The sequence below is a fragment of the Prionailurus viverrinus genome, chromosome B4 (assembly GCF_022837055.1).
Source record: "Prionailurus viverrinus isolate Anna chromosome B4, UM_Priviv_1.0, whole genome shotgun sequence".
Lineage (NCBI taxonomy): Eukaryota > Metazoa > Chordata > Mammalia > Carnivora > Felidae > Prionailurus > Prionailurus viverrinus.
In genome coordinates, this window is record NC_062567.1 from 119,296,258 (window position 1) to 119,322,181 (window position 25,924).

The window sequence follows — 25,924 nt, forward strand, 5'->3', positions numbered from 1 at the left end:
AGTAGTTTGGGTTTAGAAGCTTTTGAAGCCAGAAGGACGGAAGTGAAGAGGAATACTTGCTCTCTGGATCAGAATAAGGATGTATTAAGAATTCAGCTGCGGTTTAGCTCACTTCTCTCTGCCTAGGATGCAGCAGGTATACCAGTAGGTTGTTAGAGAGAGTGCCCTTGCACAGGGTCAGTCATGGTTTAGAACACAGGATAACAGGGGCGCCTGGGTGGCTCAGTCGGTTGAGCGTCCGACTTCAGCTCAGGTCACGATCTTGCGGTCCGTGGGTTCGAGCCCCGCGTCGGGCTCTGGGCTGATGGCTCAGAGCCTGGAGCCTGCTTCCATTCTGTGTCTCCCCCTCTCTCTGACCCTCCCCCGTTCATGCTCTGTCTCTCTCTGTCTCAAAAATAAATAAAAAAAAAAAAGTTAAAAAAAAAAAAAAAAAAAGAACACAGGATAACAAATCCCTACCCTTGCAATGCCCCACAGAGACCGTGAGCATAGATCTGTTGTCTCTTCTTCTCTGGCAAGCTGGGTAGTTCTTTTACTAGTCTTGTATCAGAGGAGTTTCCTCCATTGGTATGAACATTGATAGGAGCTTTTTTTTTTTTTTTTGATAGAAGCAATTAATTACAGGAAATACATAGAGCCTGTGCGGAATATTTATGCAACCCCGTTGCTGGGAAGAGGCACCAGACAAGGCAAGGGAAGACCTGAGTTTGAGTTCCAGCTAGGCTACAAGACCCAGATGTGGGAAGAGATGAATGGTTTTGGTGATGGCATAGCTACCATAGTGCATGTTTACTGTTCTTCTGCACTATCTCAATAAAACCTCTCAAGAGCCCTTTGACCATTATCGAATTCTTATTCTCATTCTCATTTTGTCTCAGTCTCACTCCATAGTAGATAAGGAAGCAACGTCTGGTCAAATGGTTAAAAGCCTTTGGTTGGAGTTGGGTAGAACTGGTTTGAAAATCTTCACCTCTACAGCTTACTAGTCATGTGAGCTTGGGTAAGGCTCTTAACTTCCCTGAGCCTCTGTTTCTTCAAAAAGAACAGGGGATAATTACAAAGCAGCACCTAACATTTGTTGAGCATTTATTAAATGTCAGGGCTGTCAAAAGTATATTACATGGATTCACTCAGATTTTCATACCTCTGCGTGATGAGTAAAATCATTATCCACATTTTACAGAGAGGAAACTGAGAGGGTAAGTTGTCCAAGTTTACACAGATGGGAAATATGGAGCCAGAATCAAAACTCGTGGATAGTAACGCCATTTCACAGCATTATTGGGAGGTTAAATAATATATTACACATACATAGAAGTAAATATATAAGTTTAGCACAAAAGATGGAAGGGGATGTAAATTAAATTACAGTTAACGCTTGAACAACACAGGGATTGGGGTATCGACACCCCCGTGTAGTTGAAAATCTACGCATAACTTTTGAATCCCCGAAAACTTAACTACTAATAGCCTACTGTTGACAGTAAGCCTTACCTATAACATAAAAGGTCGATTAACACATATTTTATATTATATCCTGTATTTTTTTTTTTTTTTTAAATTTTTTTTTTCAACGTTTATTTATTTTTGGGACAGAGAGAGACAGAGCATGAACGGGGGTGGGGCAGAGAGAGAGGGAGACACAGAATCGGAAACAGGCTCCAGGCTCTGAGCCATCAGCCCAGAGCCTGACGCGGGGCTCGAACTCACGGACCGCGAGATCATGACCTGGCTGAAGTCGGACGCTTAACCGACTGCGCCACCCAGGCGCCCCTATCCTGTATTTCTTACAATAAAGAAAGCTGGAGAAAAGAAAAATGTTATTAAGAAAATCATAAGGATAAGGAAGAGAAAATACATTTATAACATAGTACTGTATTTATCAAAGAAAATCTGCATATAGGTGGACCTACACAGGCCAAACCTGTGTTGTTCAAGGGTCCACTGGGTACTGTGATAAGGTTCTTACATGATACATGAAGTGGTATAATAGTAACTCATGATAGACTGAAAAATCAAGAATGCATATTGTAATCCTTGGAACAATCACAAAAAATAAATTATAGAAGTATATCATATCATAACATATATAAACATAACAAAATAAAAATATAAAAAGCTAATGGTGGAAATAAAATGAAATAATAAAAATGCGTGTTTGATACAAAAGAAAGCAGGAAAGAAAAGAACAGAGGAACAAACAAATAGGAAAAATAGAAAACAAATAGGAAGATGGCAGATTTGAGCTTAACTATTTGTAATTACTCAATTGGATAAACACTAAAAAGATAGAGATCGTCAAACTGTATAAAAAAAAAAAAAGCAATACCCAATTACATGCTGCTTAAAAAGACATACTTTAAATGTGAAGACAGATTGGACATGTCAAAAGTAAAAAACATTAAAGAGCTAGTGTGGGGCGCCTGGGTGGTTCAGTCAGTTAAGGGACTGACTTCCGGCTCAGGTCATGTTCTCTCAGTTCGTGAGTTTGAGCCCCTCATCGGTCTCTGCTGATAGCTCAAAGCCTGGAGCCTGCTTAAGATTTTGTGTCTCCCTTTCTCTCTCTGCTCCTCCCCTGCTCATGCTCAGTCTCTCTCTCTCTCAAAAATAAATAAACATTAAAAAAATTTTTTTAATAAATAAATAAATAAATAAATAAGAGAGCTAGTGTGGATAATATCAAATTAGATTTCAAGGATTACCAAAAAAGGATTACCAAAATGAAATACAGAAATTTTATCATGATAAAAGACTCAATTTATCAAGAACACATAACAATTCCAAATGAGTATGCATCTAATAATAGAGCTTCAAAAAACATGAAGCAAAAATGGACAGAACTAAAGGCAGAAATAGACAAATCCGTGATTATAGTTGGATGTTACTCTTTGTATACTCTGTAATCTTCTGTAATCTTTGTAACTGATAAAATATGCAGGCCAAAGAAAAAGGCAGTAGAGATATGGAAAATTTGAACAATATTATCAATGAACCAGATCTAACTGGTTCTATTTTATTTATGAGGCACTATATACAATAATTGCAAAATATATATTCTTCCAAATACAAATGGAGTATTCATCAATATAAGGCCCTATGTTGGGTCACAAAGCAAGTGTCAATAAATTTCGAAGAATAATCTGTGCAAGTAATTATTAAAGTAAGAGCGAAGGCTAGCTATTTGTCTCATGATCTGTGGTTCTGTGAATTCTCCTACTCTGACATAAGAAATTTTCTAGCATCTTCTTCACAGTCTAGCAATATTATTTGCTTGTTAGGTTTTCAGAGATCTAAGTTCAGGACTCAGTTCTTTAATCCTCTAAACAATGGAGTTATTTTTAGTTTTTATTATTATTTCTTTAAATTCCAGAGGAGTTAACATACAGTTATATTAGTTTCAGGTGTACAATAGAGTGATTCAACATTTCCAGGGGCTCATCACAACAAATGTACTCCTTAATCCCCATCACCTATTTCTCCCATTCCTCCACCCCACTCCCCTCTGGTAACTATCAATTTTTTCCCTATGGTCAAGAGTCTGTTACTTGGTTTGTCTTTTTTCTTCGTTGTTCATTTGTTTTATTTCTTAAATTCCACATCTGAGTAAAGTCATATGGTATTTGTCTGTCTCTGACTTATTTCACTTAGTATTACACCTTTTAGATCCATTCATGTTGTTGTAAATGGCAAGAACTCATTTTTTTTATGGCTGAGTAAAATTCCATTGTATATATACACCACATCTTCTATATCCATTCGCCTATCGATTGACATTTGGGCTTCTTCCACAATTTGGTTATTGTAAATAATGCCACAATAAACGTAGGGGTGCATATATATTTTTCAATTAATGTTTTTGTATTCTTTGGTTAAATACCTAGCAGTGGCATTACTGGATCATATGGTAGTTCTATGTTTAATTTTTTGAGGAAGTGAACAATGGAGTTATTTAATTAGAAGTAATGATAAGAGCTTGAATTTAGTCTCCTTTTTCCTGTGTTTTGAAGCTCTCTATTCTCAGAAAATGCAATCTTCCATCAGAAGCTTGGCACCATATGATTTAGACTCCAGAACATCTGTTGCTTAAGATTCTCTAAAATAATCTCAGTTACCACTGAGCACAATGAACTTCTGCAAAAGACTTCATCGATCAGGAATCTTTTCTTTAGAGCCCTTGTTAGTCAGTTCACTTCTGGGGTTGAAGGAAACATTAATGTCCACCTTGAAAAAGATGTTCTGTGTATGTGCGTTTGTATTAGGTATAAATGTCTCAAGAAGCAATACTTGGACCTTAAATAAGGCTTTAAAAATACATTATAGCAGGAACTCCTGAACTTGGGTCTGTTGGCTCTACTTGGAGCCTACATGGGGCTCGAACTCACAACCCCGAGATCAAGAGTTGCATGCTCTATGGACTGAGCCTGGCTGAAGAAGTGCTAAAAAGCAAAACTTGCTTCTCCTCAATACTTTTTCTGGGTTCATTTGTTAATATCTTGCAGAATAAAACTCTGGAGACACCAGTGGGAAAATACCTGCTTAGAAAGTTCATTTATTTTTCCTTCCATTTCAAATACATACCAAGCTAGAAGTATCTGCTGGATGCTATGGAAACTGCCATGGCGACTGAGAACCTTGGTCAAATGGAACCTAAGTGCAGACACAAGCCTCCAGCATGGCGGCTGAGAGCATGTTCATGATGTCATCTGGGCCCAAATCTAGACCCAGCCCAGCCCATCTCTCACTAGCAATTGGACCTTAGGAAAAATCACAAAATGTCTTTGAGCCTCGGTTTAGATTCCTCATCTGTAAAATGGGGCTAAGCAGGCAACTACTATCATGTATGATTTTTAGATTCTTTTGAAATATATATACATATATATATGTATATATATGTGTGTGTGTATATATATATACATATATATATGTGTGTGTATATATATACATATATATGTGTGTGTGTTCTTCTAGCTCTACATTTGGGTTCATCTGAACCCTCCCTCCTACCTTCTAACTTTGCCTCTCAGCCCCCAGTCTCATTCTGCTTGAGCCCCCATGGCTTTCATTTCTAAGGTTCTTTGCACTTGTTGTTTATTCCACCAGGCAGTACTTTATATCCCTGCATTTCTTTTGCTCACTCTTTCTTCTTGTTAGATTTCAGCTGTCACACATTCCCTCCCCAGAGGATTTTCATGATCATTCATCACAACTACATACTCTTTCTATACCCTTTCTCTTATCGTTTTCTTAGTATTTATTATCTAATACATGTCTAGCTTGCTTTTTTAAAAAATCATTTCTCATTATAACTTGCTCAGGGCTATATTCCATGGACACAGGACAGTGTCCAGCAGAGAAAAAAGCTCAGAAATATATACTTGTTAAAAAAATAAATCAAATGGAACAAAATGGCGCAAAAGGGCGTACACATGGAAAGGGTACAGATTAAAACCTCATCAACATTAGTGATTACAGTTTTATACACTTGTTATTATAACATCTACATTTCTGAAGAGGAGATGTGTGTTTACATTTGCATAACAAATTGAGTAAAAAAAGTAGATGGTCTAGAACAATGGTCCCATATCAAAGGTGAGTTCAGATTCCAACCATGCAAAACAGAAAATCTCTCCACCCAAAAGGTTTACCAAAAATTCTTAGGTGGTTTTCCCCCTGGCGAAATGTGATATCTGTTATAATGGCAGAAGGTTACAGTTAGGGAAGGGTGATGCAGACACGTGCTTCAGACGGGAAAGTTATTTCTGCCTGGTACACGTGGATGCTAGATCAGACTCTGATAGGTAAAATGGAATGGGTAACTGGGCACATGAATGGACTGGGAAGCAAGCATTATAGGTGGAGGAGCACCCCATGATTTCCACCAAAGCCACCAAAACCCATCTCCAATAGAACTTCTGGCTAAATGAGAGAACTGGACCTCTGTGCAGATCAGGAGCTTCAAGTGTATCCTGGATCACCGGATCACCATCCAGGAGCTGTTCCTGACCTTTTTGGAGGCCCTACTGGATTTAGGTATGGAGAGAAGGCTACAACCTGAATTTCATTTCCTTCTCCTAAATGAATGGTGATAAATAAAGCTAAGGTTAGAATGAGGAGCCTTGAATGCCAGGGCAAGAGACTGTGCCTTTAATATCTCTAAGTAAGGCAATCAGTATGAGTCAAGTGGTTTGAGAGGAAAGAGACCACTTTGGGAAGGCCAGAGTGAAAGTTGTTTATAGTCCAGGCAAGACAGGCAATACAGGGTCTAGAATCAGGGGGGACACAAAAGGAATAAAAAAAGGATGGACGAGAGTTGTGCAGGTCAGAGATTTCCAGTGGGGCTACAGGGGGCCAGAGGAGACTCAATTTATGCTGGCGGAAGATTCACGGGGTTTGTTCGAATGCTTTCAGCCCATGGGTTATGAACTTTTATGTGTCTCTTCAAAATAATAGCCTCTGGCCTATAATGAAATAGAAATCATGAGGACACTGTATCTTTTAAAAAAATCCCCTTTTGTAGCACTTCCTTAAAAACAGCTATTTAATGCAACTCTGCCAGTGAGTTCTTGACAGTCCTGTCTTAGGATTCCGATATTAATGAAACATTTTTGCAGAGGGTTGAAGTGTCTTCCTGGTAAGTATTTAGCTTCTGTTTTTCAAAATACCTTGTGAAAACTTAAATTTCTCCTTTGAGAAATTTAACGTTTCTCATTGACTGTTCTGATATAAGAAATATCAAGCAATTGCATTGATCGATAACGTTTTCAAGCTTTTTTCTTCCCTTTTGGTTTGCTACTTTAACTTTAGTTGTAATAGTTGTGATAATTTTGTGGAGTATTTTTGTCAAAGTCATACAATACTCATGTATTTGCTTTGGTGCTTATGAGTTGAGGCATAATTAATTGAAAGTCATTTACTGGTCTTTAAAAATACATATGTTGATAATATTTATTAGGAACCATAACCCAGTGATTTATGGATTTTTTTTTTTTTTTTAGTTTTTGTTAAATTGTTCAGCATTTCCCACATTGGGAAGCTGTCTTTTTTTTCCAGCTTTATTGAGATATAATTGACATATAAGATTTTATAAATTTAAGGTGTAAAATGTAATTATTTGACATACATGTATATTATGAAATGATTACCATGATAAGATTAGTTAACATTTCCATCACCTCGTATAATTACCTTTTTTATCACTTTTCCTCTCATGTTTTCTTTTAACTGACATGATATAGTGATTTCAAAGAGCTGAATAGAATTCCAATGTTTGACATATTATATTGATGTAATTATTGATACATGTATATAATAATAGTGTTAGATTATATTATCTCTGTATTCTTCAGTGTTAATGAGTAAGTTCACTATGTTTGCAGGGTAAATATTAACAACTTGTATAAACAGTTGCTTGTGCTAAATGAAATGATAAGCAATGTTGGACCCACCACATACTCTTTCTTGTTATGTAGATTTGTTTGTGTTTAGTTCTATAGAATTTAAACTTAAAAAGAACATTTAATGTGGGTCTGTGTGATCGTTGTTTATTTAAAACAAAATCTAACTTACAGGGATAAGAAAGTAGGCCATGCACGGTTCCTAGTCTACCATTTTAGAAAGTCGTTGGATGGGTTTCATAGGGTAAATTTTATTTGCTTTTTTCCATTTTTTAACGTTTATTTATTTTTGAGAGAGACACACAGAGCATAAGTGGGGGAGGGTCAGAGAGAGAAGAGACACAACCTCAAGCAGGCTCTAGCACAGAACCCGAACTCACCGACTCTGAGATCAGGATCTGAGCCATGATCTTGATCTGAGTCGGACGCTTAACCAACTGGGCCACCCAGGCACCCCAGGGTAAATTTTATTTGTAATGTAGGTCCAGAGTTTGTGAGCTAAAAAGCCTATCATTCACCAGATTCTCATTAGGCTGACACCAGAAAGATCTAAAAACAACAACACTGTTATAAGTGGACACCTATGCTAAGAATTTATATACTTTAACTCTTAAAAGAATGTTGAAATATTGAAATAGTTAAATATTGAGTTTTTTCCTATTGTCTTGTAAGTTAAGCAATTTAGGTAATTAACTCTATTTAGCTATTTTCACATTTAAAACGTTTTGTAATGATAGAAGAGCAAAAAAAAGTTTGTAGGAAATTTTGTTCAGAATTAAATTAAAAAGAATTTAGATGGTACTTTTGGTTTACATTAGGTATTTTCAGGAAATATTTTGAGTAAGATCCTTTAATTCAGAGGCAAATGAAATAGAGACACTATTAATTTTGCTTTTTACTTATTAATCTTTTTCAGAATCGTAAACTCATTAATGAAGCATGGTAAGTTGGCATTTTAAAATCTTTGGGTGATTTGGAGGATGAACATCCTCCATTTGGAAAATAAAATATATGGTTCAGATTATAAGGGTGTGAAATGGTTTGCAAGACAGTTTAATTTTAGGTCTTAGAGACATGTTTTTGAAATTAAGAGCATTCCATTTTTTTATTATTATTTTTAATGTTCATTTTTTTGAGAGAGAGAGAGCACGAGCAGGGGAGGGATAGAGAGAGGGAGACACAGAATCTGAAGCAGGCTCCTGTCAACACAGAGCCCTATGCGGGGCTCAAACCCACGAACCATGAGATCATGACCTGAGCCGAAGTCTGACAAAGAACATTCCATTTTTAAGCAGCAATTCAGATTTTTTCATTAAAGATATATGCCTGATCCCTTTTTCCAAATCAGTCTTCTGCTATACAACTCCTTACTAAAATTTTACAAGAATGTTAAATACTATGCTATAGAATGAGTACTGTTCTCTAAATACTATATGTTATAGAGCAGTGGATCTCAACCAGGGTTGATTTTGTCTCCCAGGGCATATTTGGTGATTTCTGAGACATTTTCGATTGTCACAACTGTGAAGATGTTAACTGGCATCTAGTGGGTAGAAGCCAGGGATGTTGCTCAATATCCTACAATACATAGGACAGCCCCCCCACAGCAAAGTCTTAGCCAACCTAACATGTCAATAGTGCTGTGGGTGAGAAACTCTACTTTATAACAGAAAAATTAAGTTCAATTGATAATTTCAAAACTCGAGAGTTCTGCCATTTTTCTAGCAGGCCTGTGTTGAACAAGACAAGCTGGGTCAAGCTTTTGAAGATGCTTTTGAGGTCCTGAGGCAACATTCAACCGGAGATCTTCCATACTCCCCAGGTAAAGATGTCAGTCCCCTTCTTTCACTGGGATATCAAATGGCTTGTTAGTCAGACACAAATAATAATTACCAGAACAGAGAAGACCATTTTTACCTAGTGCATCTAGGATTAATTCTAAGGCAGAAAGCTTCCAGGGTTACCTAGCCTAAGTAAATTTAAAGTGTCATATATAAAAATGTAAAGAATGACATTCCACATAGAAATACTAGCACATATAATTATTTGCTATTAAAAATATCTAGTTGAGGGGCGCCTGGGTGGCGCAGTCAGTTAAGCGTCCGACTTCAGCCAGGTCACGATCTTGCAGTCTGTGAGTTCTAGCCCCGCGTCGGGCTCTGGGCTGATGGCTCAGAGCCTGGAGCCTGCTTCCGATTCTGTGTCTCCCTCTCTCTCTGCCCCTCCCCCATTCATGCTCTGTCTCTCTCTGTCCCAAAAATAAATAAAAAATGTTGAAAAAAAAAATTAAAAAAAAAATATCTAGTTGATATTTATCTAATTGATAATTTTAACTGTTCAGAGTGGACTTTTCAGTTATTCTAATTTATCTTATAGACTTTCCATGCAAGAGATATTATAATCAGAAGAATAAATATTCTTTTATACTTCCTCACCCATCGCCCTCTAGAATATAGAAAGATAGTGTAGGTGAGATACAGGTATTTTGCCTACTGAGTTTATACAGGGTATTGCGGGCAGTACCAAGATAAGAGATCATGGATCTCTACTTGCAAGGAACACATACTCTACTAAGGGAAAATGGGACATGTAAAAAGAGATCTCTGATACCAGCACAATGCAATAAATGTAAAGAAATGCAAAGTGAGATGAACATAAGGGAAGGGAAGCAAAAATAATACAAAAACAGGGAGGGAGACAAGACATAAGAGACTCTTAAACATGGAGAACAAACAGAGGATTACTGGAGGGGTTGTGGGAGGGGCGAGGGGCTAAATGGTAAGGGGCATTAAGGAATCTACTCCTGAAATCATTGTTGCACTATATGCTAACTAACTTGGATGTAAATTAAAAAAAATAATAAATTAAATTTAAAAAAAGAAATGCAAAGTGATAGAAAACACATGATAGAGCAATCACACATAAGCATATATGCATACATGCACATGTGTGTAATCATAAACTTTGACTTTTTCAGTTTCTGTCTCTGTTTTTAAATTAGATTACAAAAATTACCTGGCGTTCATCAACCACTGCTCTCATATCAGAGGGAATTCCAACTGCTATGGTATGCTGCCTGCAGAGGAACCTGTCTATAATTGGAGAACAGTAATAGTGAGTACATGTACCAGGAGACCACCCCCCAGTAACAGGCAAATTCCCTATTCAGTCCTGCCTTTCACTTGGTGTATGCTAGCTGAAACCCAGCTTAGAGGCAGCACAGACTGTGAGAACATTCACAGCCATCAGTGGTGTGACCCTGAGAGTCAACATGGGGTGAGCTTCAGCAGTGCTGTCAAGAAGGAAACTGTCCTCCATCATTGCTCTTCACCCAGCATCAGAGGGTGTGAATGACTTCTATAAAGATGTATTTTTAGGGTTCTCACATTACTGCTACTCTTTAGTCCATCTGGAAAATTGCAAAAAGCCATGGTTCCCCTATATGCCATAGGGCAAAGCCCAAACTTACTCTACACTGGTTTTACCTACAGTCTTCTATCAACCTCCACTATTTTCTAAAGAAATTTTCATTTTTTAAATTATTTTTTTAAGTTTGTTTATTTTGAGGGAGAGAAAGAGCACAAGCAGGGCAGGGACAGAGAGAGAGGGAGAGAGAGAATCCCAAGCAGGCTCCATGCTGCTGGCATGGAGCCCAATGCAGGGCTCAAACCCAGGAACCATGAGATCATGACCTGAGAGGAAACCAAGAGTCGGACACTTAATCAACTGAACCACCCAGGCACCCTGACACCTTCTCTATTTTCCTTCCCAAGCTTAGAGCTAGTTACATGTTTTGGATCAACTCATGGATATTGTAGTAGTGTGCCCTGCAAATGAAGTGTCCCCATCATCTATTTCTCCATTCATGTGTTCTTTTGTGTTGTTTTCTTAATGCCAGCAGTCTTAATGTGGTAGGGTGTAAATGCGACATGGTTTTCTTTTTTTTTTTTCCCAGTCATTCCCTTCAACCATGCTTTATAGCAGATGTCCTTTTTCTTACCTTGTAAGTTCTGTCAGGGCCTCTCCATATGACATTTCTTTGAAGAGGGAGTTTGAATTAACCTGAGGAGACCTATATATCCTTGCCGTATGTAATGGTAACACCTCAGGCTGCTTCCACCTGTCCCCTCTCTTGGCTCTGCCCTTCCTTGGCTGACATCTTTCTCTCTGTGTCTCTTGCCCAGCATCCAACAGAGGAATGGAAAGCCCATCTTCCCTTTTTTGTGGGCACTTCAATTTCTACTAATAATTCTTTTAAAATTTTCTTTCTGGCTGGGCATTTTTAGGGAGAAGGAAGGAAGGAACACCCTCTTTTTTCTCATAAGGAGGGGATGATATGAAAGTCCCCACAAAGCCAAAGATTGCTTTGCATTCCTTGGTCCTCTCTTTATGTGGGTTTGAGGCTAGTTCTGCCCTGGGAGATAACTGGCTGCAACTGAAAATAGTGCTTGTTAGAATTTGGGAGATTCTTAGCAGTCTTTTTGTCCCCAGCTTTTAACTTTAGCCATCAACTGAGGGCCACATGGAAAGTCCCGCTTAACATCTGCTGCATTATTTATATAGAACAGTGCTGCGGACCTCTATTTTGAAGGAAATATTCATCAATCTCTGCCAAACATCCCTGAAAACCAGCTGGTACAACCTGCTGTTCTCCATCAAAAGGGAGGAAAAGGTATGTGGATCCATTACTCCTTTTATAAGTAAAAGAACCAAATCTTCAAAGCAGCTTTAAAGGGATTTCATATCTGAGTTTAGAATTGCATTTGCAAAATATTCTCGTATTGTGATTAAGAAGAATTCACATGTGACGGACTGAACCACTCCAAGCCATTCACCTTGGATGAGGCTTCCTATTGTTTCATAGAAATGTTATGAAGCTGCATTGTGTTGCTTCACTCAAATAAATCTGCATTCGAGAATAATGTGTATATATTTGGGGTATAGAAGGAGGAACTTTTCCATAAGTTGTTTTAGCAATCTTATTCTAATTGTAAAGGCCTTGGTGTAAAAGTTGTCTTCTCTGTTAAGTTTTCTGCAAATGAAGTTCCATAATAATTCAATATTTCATAAATTTGAAATCTTGATTTCATAAATTTCAGACGATGATGATCTCACCTAACAGATGGGCAAAGTGTTAAAGCAGGATAGTAGCCGCTGACATTTTGGAGGCAGTGTAGATTGACTGGTACAAAGTTTTGTAAGGTAATTTGGCACTATCAAAAATTTAAATGTTCCTATCTTTTGACTCTTAGGGACTATGTAACTCAGTGATTGAGTGTGAACTATGGGTTAATTGTATGAGCCTGGGAAAATCACTCAACCTTTTGTTCCACAGTTTCCTCATTCAAAAGGCAAATAATGGTAACTGTACAAATAAATCATAAGATTTCTGTAAAAATCAAATGAAAGCCTATGTAAAGCATTATGCTCAGAGCCTGGCACTGGATAATTTCTCAAGATACCATAGGGGTGTGTGTGTGTGTGTGTGTGTGTGTGTGTGTGTTGTTGTAGTAAAAGAATGGAAATTACCCACTGCATTTGTCTGTGTATAAGGAACAGAGATGTGTAAGATGCACTATAATTTTATGATGAAATTTTTAAAAAATGGTTTATCATAGTTACTAAATTATTTTAAATGAGCTTTTTTTGGAAAAACTAGTTTTGTTTCTATATCTCCATCCTAGAATACTGTACACTGTATCCTATAATAAAATTCTAAATATTCAGTTATAATCTAATCCAGCAAAGAATAATGCATAAAATCACAGAGAAAATAAATCTGTATCACTGAATATTGGTACTGGATATTGAACTATGGTGGTAATTTAATATAAGGAGAATTACACTTCTACTTCTGTGCAGGTGTTTAGCTAGTCACTATTATTTTTTTAAACTAACTCATTCCAGGGTGTAAAGCCTATGTCTTTCCACTGATGCTTTATGTTGTGGAGCTTTGCCATTATGGGACATATTACTCACCATCTTCTGTTTTTCAAGTTTCATCTTCCACTTGAAATAGGGATACATTTGAAACAGAATGAAATTTCAAAATAATCTGGGCATTTATTATCCAGAGAAAAATAGTACATGCATAAAACAGAACACATAGCTTTTAAAAGGCATGCAGGCATATCATATGTGTTGATAAAGAACTTTAGAGTACATTCTTTTGTCTTAATCCCATTTAATTCCATAATTTAAAAGTAACAATGCACATGATTAAAAGTAGAAAGGATTCAGAAATACGTAAAGAATAAGTAGAAGTGTTCCTTCTTTCTTCCCATGCTATATCCTGGGAAGTAGCCATTTGTCAACAGTTGGGTATTTTACCCATCTGTAGCTAATTTCTATATTCTCTGATATAATTTAAGGTATATAACATTGGAAAAGGGCATATTACTTTGATACCACTTGTATTTTTAAAGGGTATACATATGTTTATATGCAAAAAATTTTTTTGAATTTAAAAACTGTAGGATAGACTAGAATTTTACTTTCACTTTGTGCTTTTTTTTTTTTCACTTTGTGCTTCTGATTGAATCTTTTACTGTGAGCACATACTTAAAAAAAAAAATTTTTAGTGTTTATTTATTTTCGAGAGAGACAGAGACAGAATGTGAGTGGGTTAGGGGCAGGGAGAGAAGGAGACACAGAATCTGAAGCAGGCTCCAGGCTCTGAGCTGTCAACACAGAGCCGACGTGGGGCTCGAACTCACGAGCTGTGATATCATGACCTGAGTTGAAGTGGACGCTCAACCGACTGAGCCACCCACCCATGTGCCCCCACAAAATACTTTTTTAACAAAAATTTAAACATTTTTTTTTCAAAATTGAAAACAAATTTTAAAAGATGAGCATCCATTATCATGGATTTGACCATCAGATAAGGGACAGAGTTTGTTTAAGGCTGTGACTTTAATTCATGATGTGTTTTTTGGTAAGTCCCTTTCATTTCTCAATTTGTAAATTCAAGATAATATAACTCAAAAAGATAATCTTAAAAACCTTTGAGGTTTTGGGATGAATGATGACTGGTATAAGAGTATTACTCCCGAGAGACTGTTCAAAGCAGTTTGGGTATCCACTATTCAACTCTATCTAGAGCAAAAGGAAATTTGACAATAGCTATCTCAGCTACTGACAGATCTGGTGAAGCATGGTATTTACAGGACAACTCAGAAGCCACAACATGGGCTGTCCCCTTGGTTCTCTCATAGGCCAAAGAGATACAATCAACAGAACAAAAATCACGACAAATCTTCCTAAAGTTTCCTATCTAGAAATTCTAAAATATAAAGGGCTGTGTTCCTAAGGGACAAAAACTCTCATTGTACCATGTTATTTTACAGCAACGAAAAACATCACGATGCCCATTGTCATTGCTCATAAATGATGTCCAAATGTCATAACGATATTTTGGCATTTTCTTTATTTTTCAAGCAACTGTGCACACCCAGAGGTTTTTTTTTTTAACTAAGTCTTTGTTATTAATGTCACTAATGTTACTTTATATTTGAATATTGTTTTGCATTTTACAAAATACATTCACATTCCTTACCTCATTTGACTTACCTCATTTGAATAAAGCCCTTTCAAATGATTTGCTTTCTGAAAAGGGCTTCTGAGGCTTCTCTTTAAAACCACTAAATTTTGCTCAGTTTTGTTGTTCTATAGGAAGTTTAGCATATGACATAAAACCAGTAGTCAAGATTTAGCTGAAGAAAGACCACATGACAGATGAGAGACTTGGGTCAAGTTCCAGCCTTCCCTTTTCTAGTAATGGACAATATAAAATTTTTTTACAATATCTCTAACAAAGAAAGGTCCAATTAAAACTTCAATAAGCCAAACAGACCTTTGACTTTCAAGACTCAGTGCAGCTTTGAATTTTATAGTCACTCAACAAACTTTTCCTGAGTATGTTCTTTGTGCATAGCCATGGTGAAGTATGATATTTGTTCTCCATTTTAGGCAGGAAGAAGCTTCGACTGTTCGAATACCTTCATGAATCCCTGTGTAATCCTGAGATGGCATCTTGTATTCAGTGGGTAGATAAAACCAAGGGCATCTTTCAGTTTATGTCAAAAAACAAAGAAAAACTTGCCCAACTTTGGGGGAAAAGAAAAGGTAACCGGAAGACCATGACTTACCAGAAAATGGCCAGAGCACTGAGGAATTATGGAAGAACTGGGGAAATCACGAAAATCCGGAGAAAACTAACTTACCAGTTCAGTGAAGCTATTCTCCAAAGACTCTCGCCATCTTATTTCTTAGAAAAAGAGATCTTCTACTCACCATATGTTCAGCCAGAGCAAGGGTTTCTCAGCCTCAGTAACTGGAATGCAAATTATAATTGTACATATGCTGATTACCATGAGTTAAGCCACCCTGACTGCTAAGTTTTCTCTTACATTTCATGATTTCCTGACATCCTACCAACCTGAAATCCCTACCAATTTCAGGATTTTTCTCTTAAAGCAAACACTGAAAAGGAAGAAACAATTAACTTCATTGTTTCTTTTAAATAACATATAATCTCTATAGTCATGATGAAAAAAAAATCTGCCAGTAAACAGATTTAAGTTTAAATGACCAAGTCCCATTTGAAAGCATAGACTAAATGTCCTTGCTCTTACTTTTGTCTATGCAATTCTTCTAGATAAACAATGCTAGTAGAGATGATTTGACGCATTGATTTAAACATTGTTTTCCTGTCATACACTCAAGCCAAAAAAAAAATCACTTGTAATATATATCTGATGGCTTTAGTGACAAAATAAAATAATTGCATATAATAGTCTTCATGCTAAAATATACTCATGACTTTAAAAACTATATATTTTTTCTGCACTTCAGACTTTATGTGGCACTAAAGAAATGATCTAAGGATCTAAGGAAACTGCCATCTACCTTAATGATAGTAGAACACCAAAGCTTACACTTCCCACAAATCATTTCCTGGCGTTTCTCCCCTAGGGTAGATCCAGGAGCTAACATTTCTTGTTATCCTGCCACTCAGCCACAAGGAGGTGATCTTGCCTTGTCATCTTTCTGGATCAACTTTGAAACATGACCTCCTCTTTGAATTAGCCCAGCTAAGACCCGACTGGAACAATTGGACAAAAAGAAAAGAAAAAAAAAAAAGACTTGTTAAAGAATAGAGACTAGCAAATAAATACAGGGAGGAACGAGGATTTAGAAAGACTGACTTGAAAGCTATGGTTTATTCTCAAGATCCCATCAGTAATGAAGAAGAAAGAAACTCTGGGAAGAAACCCTGTTTCTTACTTCCTGCTTGGCAGGTTCATACATACCCATCTGTATTTCCACGACATAGGAGACCTTCCTAGACTGCTTGGGCCACCTTCAGTCCAGGCCAACAGGGCCCAGCTGGCTGGCCAAGAGCTTCCAGAAGCCTACCCTGTTTAATTTGCAGATTTTCCCTTTTTCTTTGTGTCCTCCTGGTGCCTTTCATCCCTCAGGGATTAAGAACATGGCAGACCCAGAGTGACTAAATGAAGGCTAACGATATTGGCCATCTCCACGTGTAGTCTGGGCTTCTGTTATAGACTGAATGTTTGTGTCCTCCGAAAAATCATGTTGAAACCTAATCCCCAGTGTGATGGTATTTGGAGGCGGGTCTTTGAAAGGTAATTAGGTCAGAGGGTGGAGCACTCAGGAATGGGATTGGTGCCTTATAAAAGAGATTCAGAGAGCTCCCTTGCCCCTGCAGCCTTGTGAAGACACAACAAGAAATGGCCTCCCATGAACCAGGAAGCAGGCTTTCACCAGACACTGAATGTGCTGGTGCCTTGATCTTGGACTTCCCAGCTTCCTGAACTGTGAGAAATAAATTTCTGTTGTTTGTAAGCCACCCAATTTATGGTATTTTGTTATAGCAACCCAAATGGACTAACAGTTTCAATCAGTGTTAACCTTAAAGGTAGGATCCAGCATTTATGCTTTCTCCTACAAAGAAATATGTTCTATAAATTAGTAAAAAACATAAATTTTGGGGCGCCTGGGTGGCGCAGTCGGTTGAGCGTCCGACTTCGGCCAGGTCACGATCTCGCGGTCCTGAGTTCGAGCCCCGCGTCGGGCTCTGGGCTGATGGCTCAGAGCCTGGGGCCTGTTTCCGATTCTGTGTCTCCCTCTCTCTCTGCCCCTCCCCCATTCATGCTCGGTCTCTCTCTGTCCCAAAAATAAACGTTGAAAAAAAATTAAAAAAAAAAAAAAAAAAAACATAAATTTTACCAGAGATTGCAAAGAGGAAATGGTGAAGAGGTTTTACTATACAGATCATTCAGTCAACAACTTACTAAAATCTCATCAACATTTTACTTCTCTCCATAGTCCCTCCTACACCCAATGCCAGCTTGAGGGGTTCATCTTGACAATTCTCCCCCAGAAGTCCCCAGTCAGCTCCAACTGTGTTTTGTACTGTTCTACAAAGTAGCTTTCTCTTGGGCAGAAACCTGGGTTCTGCCTTTTACCCAAAGTGGGCTGACCAAAGGCCATTTTTACAAGTAGGTCCTTATGAAGACATGCTCATTCCAGTTGCTCAAAGACTAAAACCTCTATATATTGTGTGAAATGTGCCCTATTTCAAACAAGGTGTTACTCCCTACCATCACTGAAGGACAGGGTAGAGATACTTGTTAGGCTCCATTCATGCTCCTTCATTTCCGGGTATATGGTATCCCATCCTTCATCTTATCACTGTCAGCTGGCTGAAAGGCTCAGTTAAATTCTCCAGTGAGAAGGTATCCAGTGCTAAGTGAAACAGACATGGTTTTCTCTGTCATGAAGCTTCATTTCTATTAATATTTAATTATAGATTTATAAGTTCTATTAATATTTAATCAAAACTTACCTAAAGGCTGACTGATGAGTAATTTGTTGGTTTATTTGGCACACATATATTTGTAAAGCATGTAAAGTGCATTAATGTGGCAGCACTAATTATATTTTACCTGCATAGATTGATGCATACACCCACTTAGCCATCTTCTAGATTAAGATTAAGAATGCTTCCAGCATCTCATAAATTTCTCTCACTTCCTTTCCCAAGATCTGCCCACCTTCTTGAACATCATGTAAATGGAATCATACAGTGTGTACTCTTTTGCATTTGCTTTCATCTTCCTCAATATAATATTTATGAAGTGCATCAGTGTTGCTGGATGTAAGAGGAATTTATTCTTTTTCATTGCTTTTCAGCTCCTGAGGTTTATTTATTTATTTATTTATTTTGAGCGAGAGAGGGAGACAGAGAGAGGGAGAGAACAAGTGGGGGAGGAGCAGAGAGAGAAGGGGACAGAGGATCTGAAGCAGGCAGGCCATGGCTGACAGTCAAATGAGGGGCTTGAACTCAAAAACCCCGAGATCATGACCCCAGGTGAAGTTGGCCACTTAACTGACTGAGCCACCCAGGCACCCCGTCAGCTCCTGATTTTTAAAGGACAGCGCCTGAAATCTTTTCTTTAATCTCTAGACTTTATAATATAAAATGGATGCTAAATGTTCTCACACTTACATGGATAGTGTTCCTTTATTAACAAACATCATTGATACCTGTCCTCCAAGAGTTGGAATGATGTACACCTTCATATAACCACAATTTAAATTTATATTTAGATATTTTGGTTTATATATTTTTATCCAACTCATATAATCTGGATGAAATTTGATTTTGTATTTTGATGCTACAGATTCTGATAATGAAGCTATTAATATAAAATAGGCTTTACTCCTTTTTCATGGATTTATGAAAGTTAATGAAAACATTTTTAACAACTAAAATGAACCTTCTTTCTTCAAGTTTGCTATCCCCCAAATCAAAGCTGAGGATACCCTATGTGTTTGCCTTTGCAATATGATGAAAAATTATTTTGAATTTGATGGATGGCTGTCTCTGTAATTTAAGCCTGGATGGATTTTAAGAGCTTAAAATGGGTAGATACTAGAGATAAAGGGGGCTGCAGGTAGGGATTGTGTGTACTTTGTCAGGGGAGAACAGTGAGGCATCCCATAAATGTGTGAAACAGACTGCCTCAGGGATTGTCAGGAGTAGCCCTGACTTACCTAGGCCATGAACTAGTTAAATAAAAGACTAAGCATAGAAGAAGAATCTGGAGCAAGTAGGTTTTTATCAGTGGGCCCCAGGATCAGAAATCCACATATAGAGAGCAGCACACGAATGTTTCAATGGTGACCTGATGAGTCAGCCATTGGTGTCAAAGAAGTCGATGTGGTTCAAATATGAGAAATTTGCAAATTGTGCAAGAACAAAGCTTTGTACAATGTTTGGATCTGCTATCAGAGATAGCTTTATTCCGGACAGCTGTGGAAGCTAGTGAAGATTCTCTTTGATAAGCACATTCAACCAGGATTTGTAATGGAGGATTAATCACCAAAAGGCCAGTGAGTTCATATGCAGCTTAAGTGAGCAAACAGAATTTCCTATAATAAACATTTTATGATATATGTGAACAAATAAAATTTCCTTTAACAATCATGCTTTATATAAGCAATCAAATTATAGCAAGTCATGTGTTGAGAGGTCACATTTACAAGTTTTAGAGTCTCTTGGACCCTTGGGAGTCTCTTGTTATCTATTGGAACACTTTGCTTCATATCAATAACTCTTAGTAAAAGCAGGGACACTCTGGGCTTCAAGTAACAAAAAACCCTGACTCAAACTCGTTTAAATGATAAGAAAATTTACTATGTCACAGAACAAGAAGTCCAAAGGAAGAGTGAGCCACCACCATGATACATTATTGTTCTGATTTCATTTTCTGGTGAGTCTTTTGTTTCTCCTTCTTGCCATGGCTTCTCCTTAAGTTTGCTTTTTCTAAGAGTAAAATGACAACTGCAGGTCCAGCTACATCTCAGCACAGCAAATGTCCAGCAACAGAGAGGGCCACTTCTTCCAGTGTCCTCTTTACAGTAAGGGGGAAACTTTCTAGAACCCTCCCTCCCCCCAGAATATCTATGCTCATGTCCTATTGTCCATGCCTGGAATCCTTGCTCAAGCCTAAATCATTCACTGGCAAAGGGAAAGGGACCACTGGGACTGCTCAGATGAAATAGACTTTAATCCTGGAAGAGGAAAAAGGTCATGATCCCTTGAGTCACAGAAGAGAGGGATGAATCCCTGAATAAAACTAGTGTTTTGCCTGAAGAGAGAGTAACGGACGTTCAGTGGAAAACCAACAATTTTTGCTACAGTCCACCACTTTGGTTGCCCAATATTCCTACATACACTTAAAAGGTGTTCATACCTTGGGGTGCCTGGCTGGCTCAGTCAGTAGAGCATGTGACTCTTGATCTCACAGTCATGAGTTCAAGCCCCACATTGTATGTAGAGTTTACTTTAAAAAAGAAGGAAAAGGTGTCCATGCCTTTATTGAAATTATTCACATACTGCCTAAGGGGAACTAATCTTAAGCCTCATCGAGTTATTACATCCAAGTCCAAGATTGTTGGATAATGTAGTTTTAATACATCCTATTATTATTTAGACATGGTAAAGCCAGTAGATCTGGAGCTGAGTGCCATTGAAGAGATCATTTATTTCACTCTCAGGTACGAGAGAGTATACATCATGCCAAGGAGGCTACATGGAGAAGCACGAGGGTCAGTCATGAGGCAGATGGAGGGGGGACTTGTGGGTAAAAGGCTTTATTATGAATTGTGCAAGAAGAAATGTGTAAGGCAGGTGAACAGGTTTAAGATTGGCTAGTTTGAATAATTTAGGGGCAAAGAGGCTTTCCCTAGTTGCCTGGTGCCTGGCACTGGGGTGTTTAGGATGTGTATATAGTGGCCCAGAACATGAGAACCCTATAAGGGAAGTGGTTGGGTATAGACTCTGGATTGGTTGGTTTTTATTTAAAATCACACCCCAGGGAGGACTCCCCCTGGAAGAGGATGGTGTAGGTAACAAGGGAGGCAGTTGGCTAAGGTCAGGTAACTCAGGCATATTGATGGGTTGTCCAGAAAAGCCTATGTCTGGCATATTCATGCAGGGCAGACATTGAAGCATCAAGTTTACGGAAGCTATTAATACAAATGCTTATTTGTCTCCTTTGATCCATGACTGTGTTTGCTCTTCATGGTTCAGCAGTAACTATAATATAAAGTCTGATTGGGAAAGGGCAAGAGCAGAAAACAACTCCCAGTCACTTCCCCTTAACACATATCTTAACCAAACTATACAGGAATGGTGAGACTCCCGCCTGGGAGAGGAGTAAGTTCCTGTCAGTCAATGAGGCTGACCCTATTTCCACTCTTTTCAGGGAATGCCCTTCATCATGTCCTTCATAATCTCTGGGTCTGCCTCTTAGGATAATCTTCCTGTTTTTTTTTTTTTTTCTATGGCCATACCTGAAATAGGCATTTGAAAGATGTGCTTTCTTAGTTCTGAGCAGCAGTATGTTATTACAAGTTCAGAAGTCTGAGATTGCCAATTCCACATTTTAGCATTTGCTACTGACAACACCCTACTTCCTGGTACTGAATTTTGAACTCTTAGTTGTAGCTAACCGAAATCAGCTTTGAAGCTTTAATCACTGAAGTATTCACTGGGATTTATTGAAATATATTGCTTACAGAATTTCTGAGGAAGCTAGAGAACAAGCAGCCAGTCATTAAGCCCTAAACCACATCAAAGGTCTGTCCAAGTGAGGACATCACTGCCACTGTTACCAATTACTAGATGCCTCAACTTTATGTCATCTCACATGTCACTGAAAAGAGCTACCATAGCATCACTGTTGCCCCCAGAATCTATCTTGCTGCAGCCATTGCATTCAGTTGCTGCAAGACAGTTATCTGCCATCCCGGCTTCTATAAATCTCTAGATCCTCATTCACATTCTGGGAAGGGAACTTCTGATTGGCTCATGCTTGGTCATGTGCCCGTACGTGACTGCAAAGAAAATGATTATCTGGAACTTTCGGTTATCATTTTTTTAAGTTTATTTGTTTATTTTGAGAGGGGTGAGGGGAAGAGAGAGAGGGAGAGATAGAATCCCGAGCAGGGGACGCAGGGTTCAATCCTGCAAACCGGAAGATCATGACCTGACCTAAAATCAAGAGTCAGTCGCTTTACTGACTGAGCCATCCGGGCGTCCGTGGAACTTTCGGTTCTTATACTGAGAGATTGTTTCAGCATCCTATCAAGACTCCTAAGGTCAAAAATTCCCCAAACATAGGATGGGGTTCAGATGCTGGGCAGCCAAAAGAATGACAAAATTCATTAGAATTTTTAACTACAGCAATAAGAATCAGAGCATGTATAGTTTACTTTTAAAGACCTTTGCTCTGCCTGGATAGTCTCCAAAAATGCTCTTTGTTCTTGGTTGTTTTGTGCTCATAGGAATTTAAATAGTCTCTAAACAACTTTTCCTTATCTTTCTGAAAAGACAGTTTCAGCACAGCATTTGAATTCTCAAATATAAAATAAAAATTTTAACTTATAACTGAAGCTAAATCTAAGAAATTAAAGTCTATAATGTCTAACTTTCACAATATGGAGGCTTTATTCATATCTGTTTTCCTTTGTTTAGAGATTTCTTAAAGTGTTCCAGTTTCATTGGGATTAAGTTTGAAGAACTCAAAATAATATAATCAACCAGTCACAACTATATAAGATAACCGATACTGATTTTTTCCCAAGAGTATTTTCCGGTTGCCACAGCTTGCTTTGAGGATGTAAGCGGTACATTGGGAGTATTCAAAGTTTAACAGCCACTTAGGAACAGCTCTCAATCAATGACAGGAGTTGGTAAATACTTACCTCTGTCTCTTCATCCCATAGTTGGAATAATTCTGAGAAATGTTCTTCATTTGTATGAGGACAATGCTCCTCCAATGACGACTGATGTTCCTCATTTGAATGACACTCAGTTGTATCAATTCTGGATGACAGCAGTGGACCAGGGGATAGAATTTACTGGAATACTAGTATGTTTCCTGTCTCCTTTCTCCCTCTTTCCTTTTCTGTTTCAGGCAGACTATACCATGAGTCAAGGTGGGTGTTAGAAGCCCCATTTTGTAGATGGAGAAATTGATACCAGAAGAATTTATATTTTCTAAAGTCAACCTACTAATGAATGTCTTATTGTCAATTTGAACTCAGGTTCAAATTCTTTCTACTATGCCATAATGTCTGCTGATGTAAAGAGTATCTTAGTTATGCCTTGATACAGGTTCTCTCCTGTGTCAGTGCTAGATCTTCATAGCATTATTGTTGTGCAGAAAAGCCTTTGCTAAGTTTATTCAATGCTATTAATAAAAACGATATATAAAATAACCACCTACTCTCCATCACTGTTGATGGGAGTATATATTAGTATACTTTTGGAAAATAGTGTGATGGTATTAATCAGTCTTAAATCTACATAATTAAAGTCAGTATATTTTAAAAATTTTATCAAGGCACTCATGTACAGAACTTAAGCTTTAAGTAGCTCTAAAAAGTTTATAATGAAAAACAGTAGTAAGGCTGCTCTCTCTCTTCTTCCAGAGTTGCTCTTGAGAGGCAACAACTTAAAATTTTTTAGCTATTTCTTTTACATTTATGGCACATGTCTAAATAAATTCTAGTGCTACTATTTCTTGGTTTCCCAACTTTAGATAATATCAGTTGACATTACCAGCCTGCCAATCTCCTGTGCTGGGTCCACACTTAAAGGATATCAGGCTTCCTCTCATTTTGCTAAGGAACATCTTCAAAGAACTTCTCGATATAACTTTACAACAGGTTAATAATGTTTAGTCCATGTATGTGTAAAACATCTTCATTTTATCCTTATACTTTATTTGTAGTTTGACAGGATAGTGAATTCAAGGTTAAAAATCAGTTTCCTTCTGGATTTGGAAGGCATCTCTCCCTTGCCTTCTCACATTTAGTTTTGAGACACCATGTGACCCTCAGACAGTAGCTCCTTTTCTTTCCTTTTGGAACATTTTTGGACCTCCTTTTAATTCTGGGTAATTCTGAGATTTCTTGATGTGTTCCCTGGCATGAGTATTTTTAAACATATTATGTTGAGCGCTTATGGGACCTTTTAAACCCAGAGACTGTGCTTTTCAGTTATAGGATATTTTTCTTGTTATTTTTTTGATAATTTCCTCCACACTATTTTCTTGGACTCTCATTTTAGAGATCCTAACCATTAGATTCTGTGAATTGATCCGGTAAGTTTTTTTATTCCTCTTCTATTTTTCAGTTATTTTATTCTACTTTCTGGAATATTTTAACTTTGTATTCCAACTCTTCAATTAAATTTTATTTTATATATTATATTTTATTTTTTTCTTTTAATGTTTATTTATTCTTGAGAAAAAGACAGAGCGTGAGCAGGGGAGGGGCAGAGAGAGTGGGAGACACAGAATCCGAAGCAGGTTCCAGGCTCTGAGATGTCCTCACAGAGCCCGACACAGGGCTCGAACTCACAGACCGTGAGATCATGACCTGAGCTGAAGTCAGACACTTAACCGACTGAGCCACCCAGGAGCTCCTATATTACATTTTAAATAGCCAAATGTTATATCTTTTTTTCCTGTTTCATTTTCACTATATCTTGCTTTTATTCTATGGATGCATTATCCTCTACTACCTCTCTAAAGTTATTTAATATATAAGTTTTCTTCCATTTCCAGCATAATTTCCTTTCTTTCCAAGTACTCCCCTCTAGTTTATTTGTTTTTCTATTTACTTGTCCTTCTGTCTTATGTTTGTGACTTTCTTCAAATGTCTGATGATTCTGGTCTCTCCACTAATGTGCAAGGTACTTAAAAGCATTTTTTGGTAGAATTTGCAAACTATAGACTTCATTTTAAGATGGTATGGTTGGAAGCTGGCTATTTCTCTGGGAAACCCAAATGTTTTCACCTGCAAAAAATCTTCCTGAGAACAATACTCCTGGAGGGAGACTGGGGTTCACAGAGTAGATTGAAAAAGGATATGAGTATCCCATCATTCAGTGAGCAGACATTCACTCAATATTAGTGTTTTTAGCTTCACGTTTCACTCTATCCTCCAACCTAAGTTGGAGCCATTCTGATCCAATTTATCCACATAATAAACTTATAATCTCCTATTAGATGGAAGAGTTACCTTTCTGGATGGAGGAACTGGAGATGAAAGTGCTCCATTTAAAGACTTCCAACTAATCATTTATTTTCAACCCTATGTTGCCTTCTGCTTTCTGTGATACCTGGTGTCTCCGAATTCTGAACTTCTCAGGCAGGGGCAAATCAGCTTGGTTCATAAGTTTCTCCTTCTGTACATATGGGTTTGAAATGTGCTTTTGTTGTCCAAGGCAGTTACTACCTCTCCATTGGATCATTTGTGGGTCTACTTCTATGGCCTATTTTTCCTCTTGGCCCCATTTCTTGGTATGTCTGGTACTTTTAAATTGAATGCCAGATATTTAATATGAAAAATTATAGACTCTGAATTATTTTATTTTCTCCAGGAAGGATTTTTTTCTTAGCTTTGGTTAAAATATAGATTAGGAG

At 37.7% G+C, this 25,924-nt stretch overlaps 1 protein-coding gene across 2 annotated transcripts; it reads left to right on the plus strand.

The window, feature by feature from the left end:
- The first annotated feature begins 6,563 nt into the window (after positions 1-6,563).
- Positions 6,564-17,268, plus strand: SPIC (Spi-C transcription factor). Of its 2 annotated transcripts, none has more exons than XM_047868348.1 (6): positions 6,564-6,631; positions 8,311-8,336; positions 9,120-9,216; positions 10,396-10,508; positions 11,958-12,066; positions 15,366-17,268. In XM_047868348.1, exons 2-6 carry the CDS (start codon positions 8,334-8,336, stop codon positions 15,791-15,793), a joined length of 750 nt encoding a protein of 249 aa, XP_047724304.1. In that variant the 5' UTR covers positions 6,564-6,631; positions 8,311-8,333; the 3' UTR covers positions 15,794-17,268. The 2 variants fall into 2 exon arrangements, with proteins under 2 accessions (XP_047724304.1, XP_047724305.1); XM_047868349.1 differs by having other exon boundaries at positions 6,566-6,631; positions 9,123-9,216.
- Positions 17,269-25,924: the final 8,656 nt, after the last annotated feature.

What these genes read in the sequence shown, in the direction of transcription:
- SPIC (XM_047868348.1), top strand. An exon ending in AGATCTTCCATACTCCCCAG is followed by an intron (nt 9,217 to 10,395) that starts GTAAAGATGTCA and finishes TTTTTAAATTAG; the next exon opens with ATTACAAAAATTACCTGGCG. An exon ending in ATAATTGGAGAACAGTAATA is followed by an intron (nt 10,509 to 11,957) that starts GTGAGTACATGT and finishes TTATTTATATAG; the next exon opens with AACAGTGCTGCGGACCTCTA.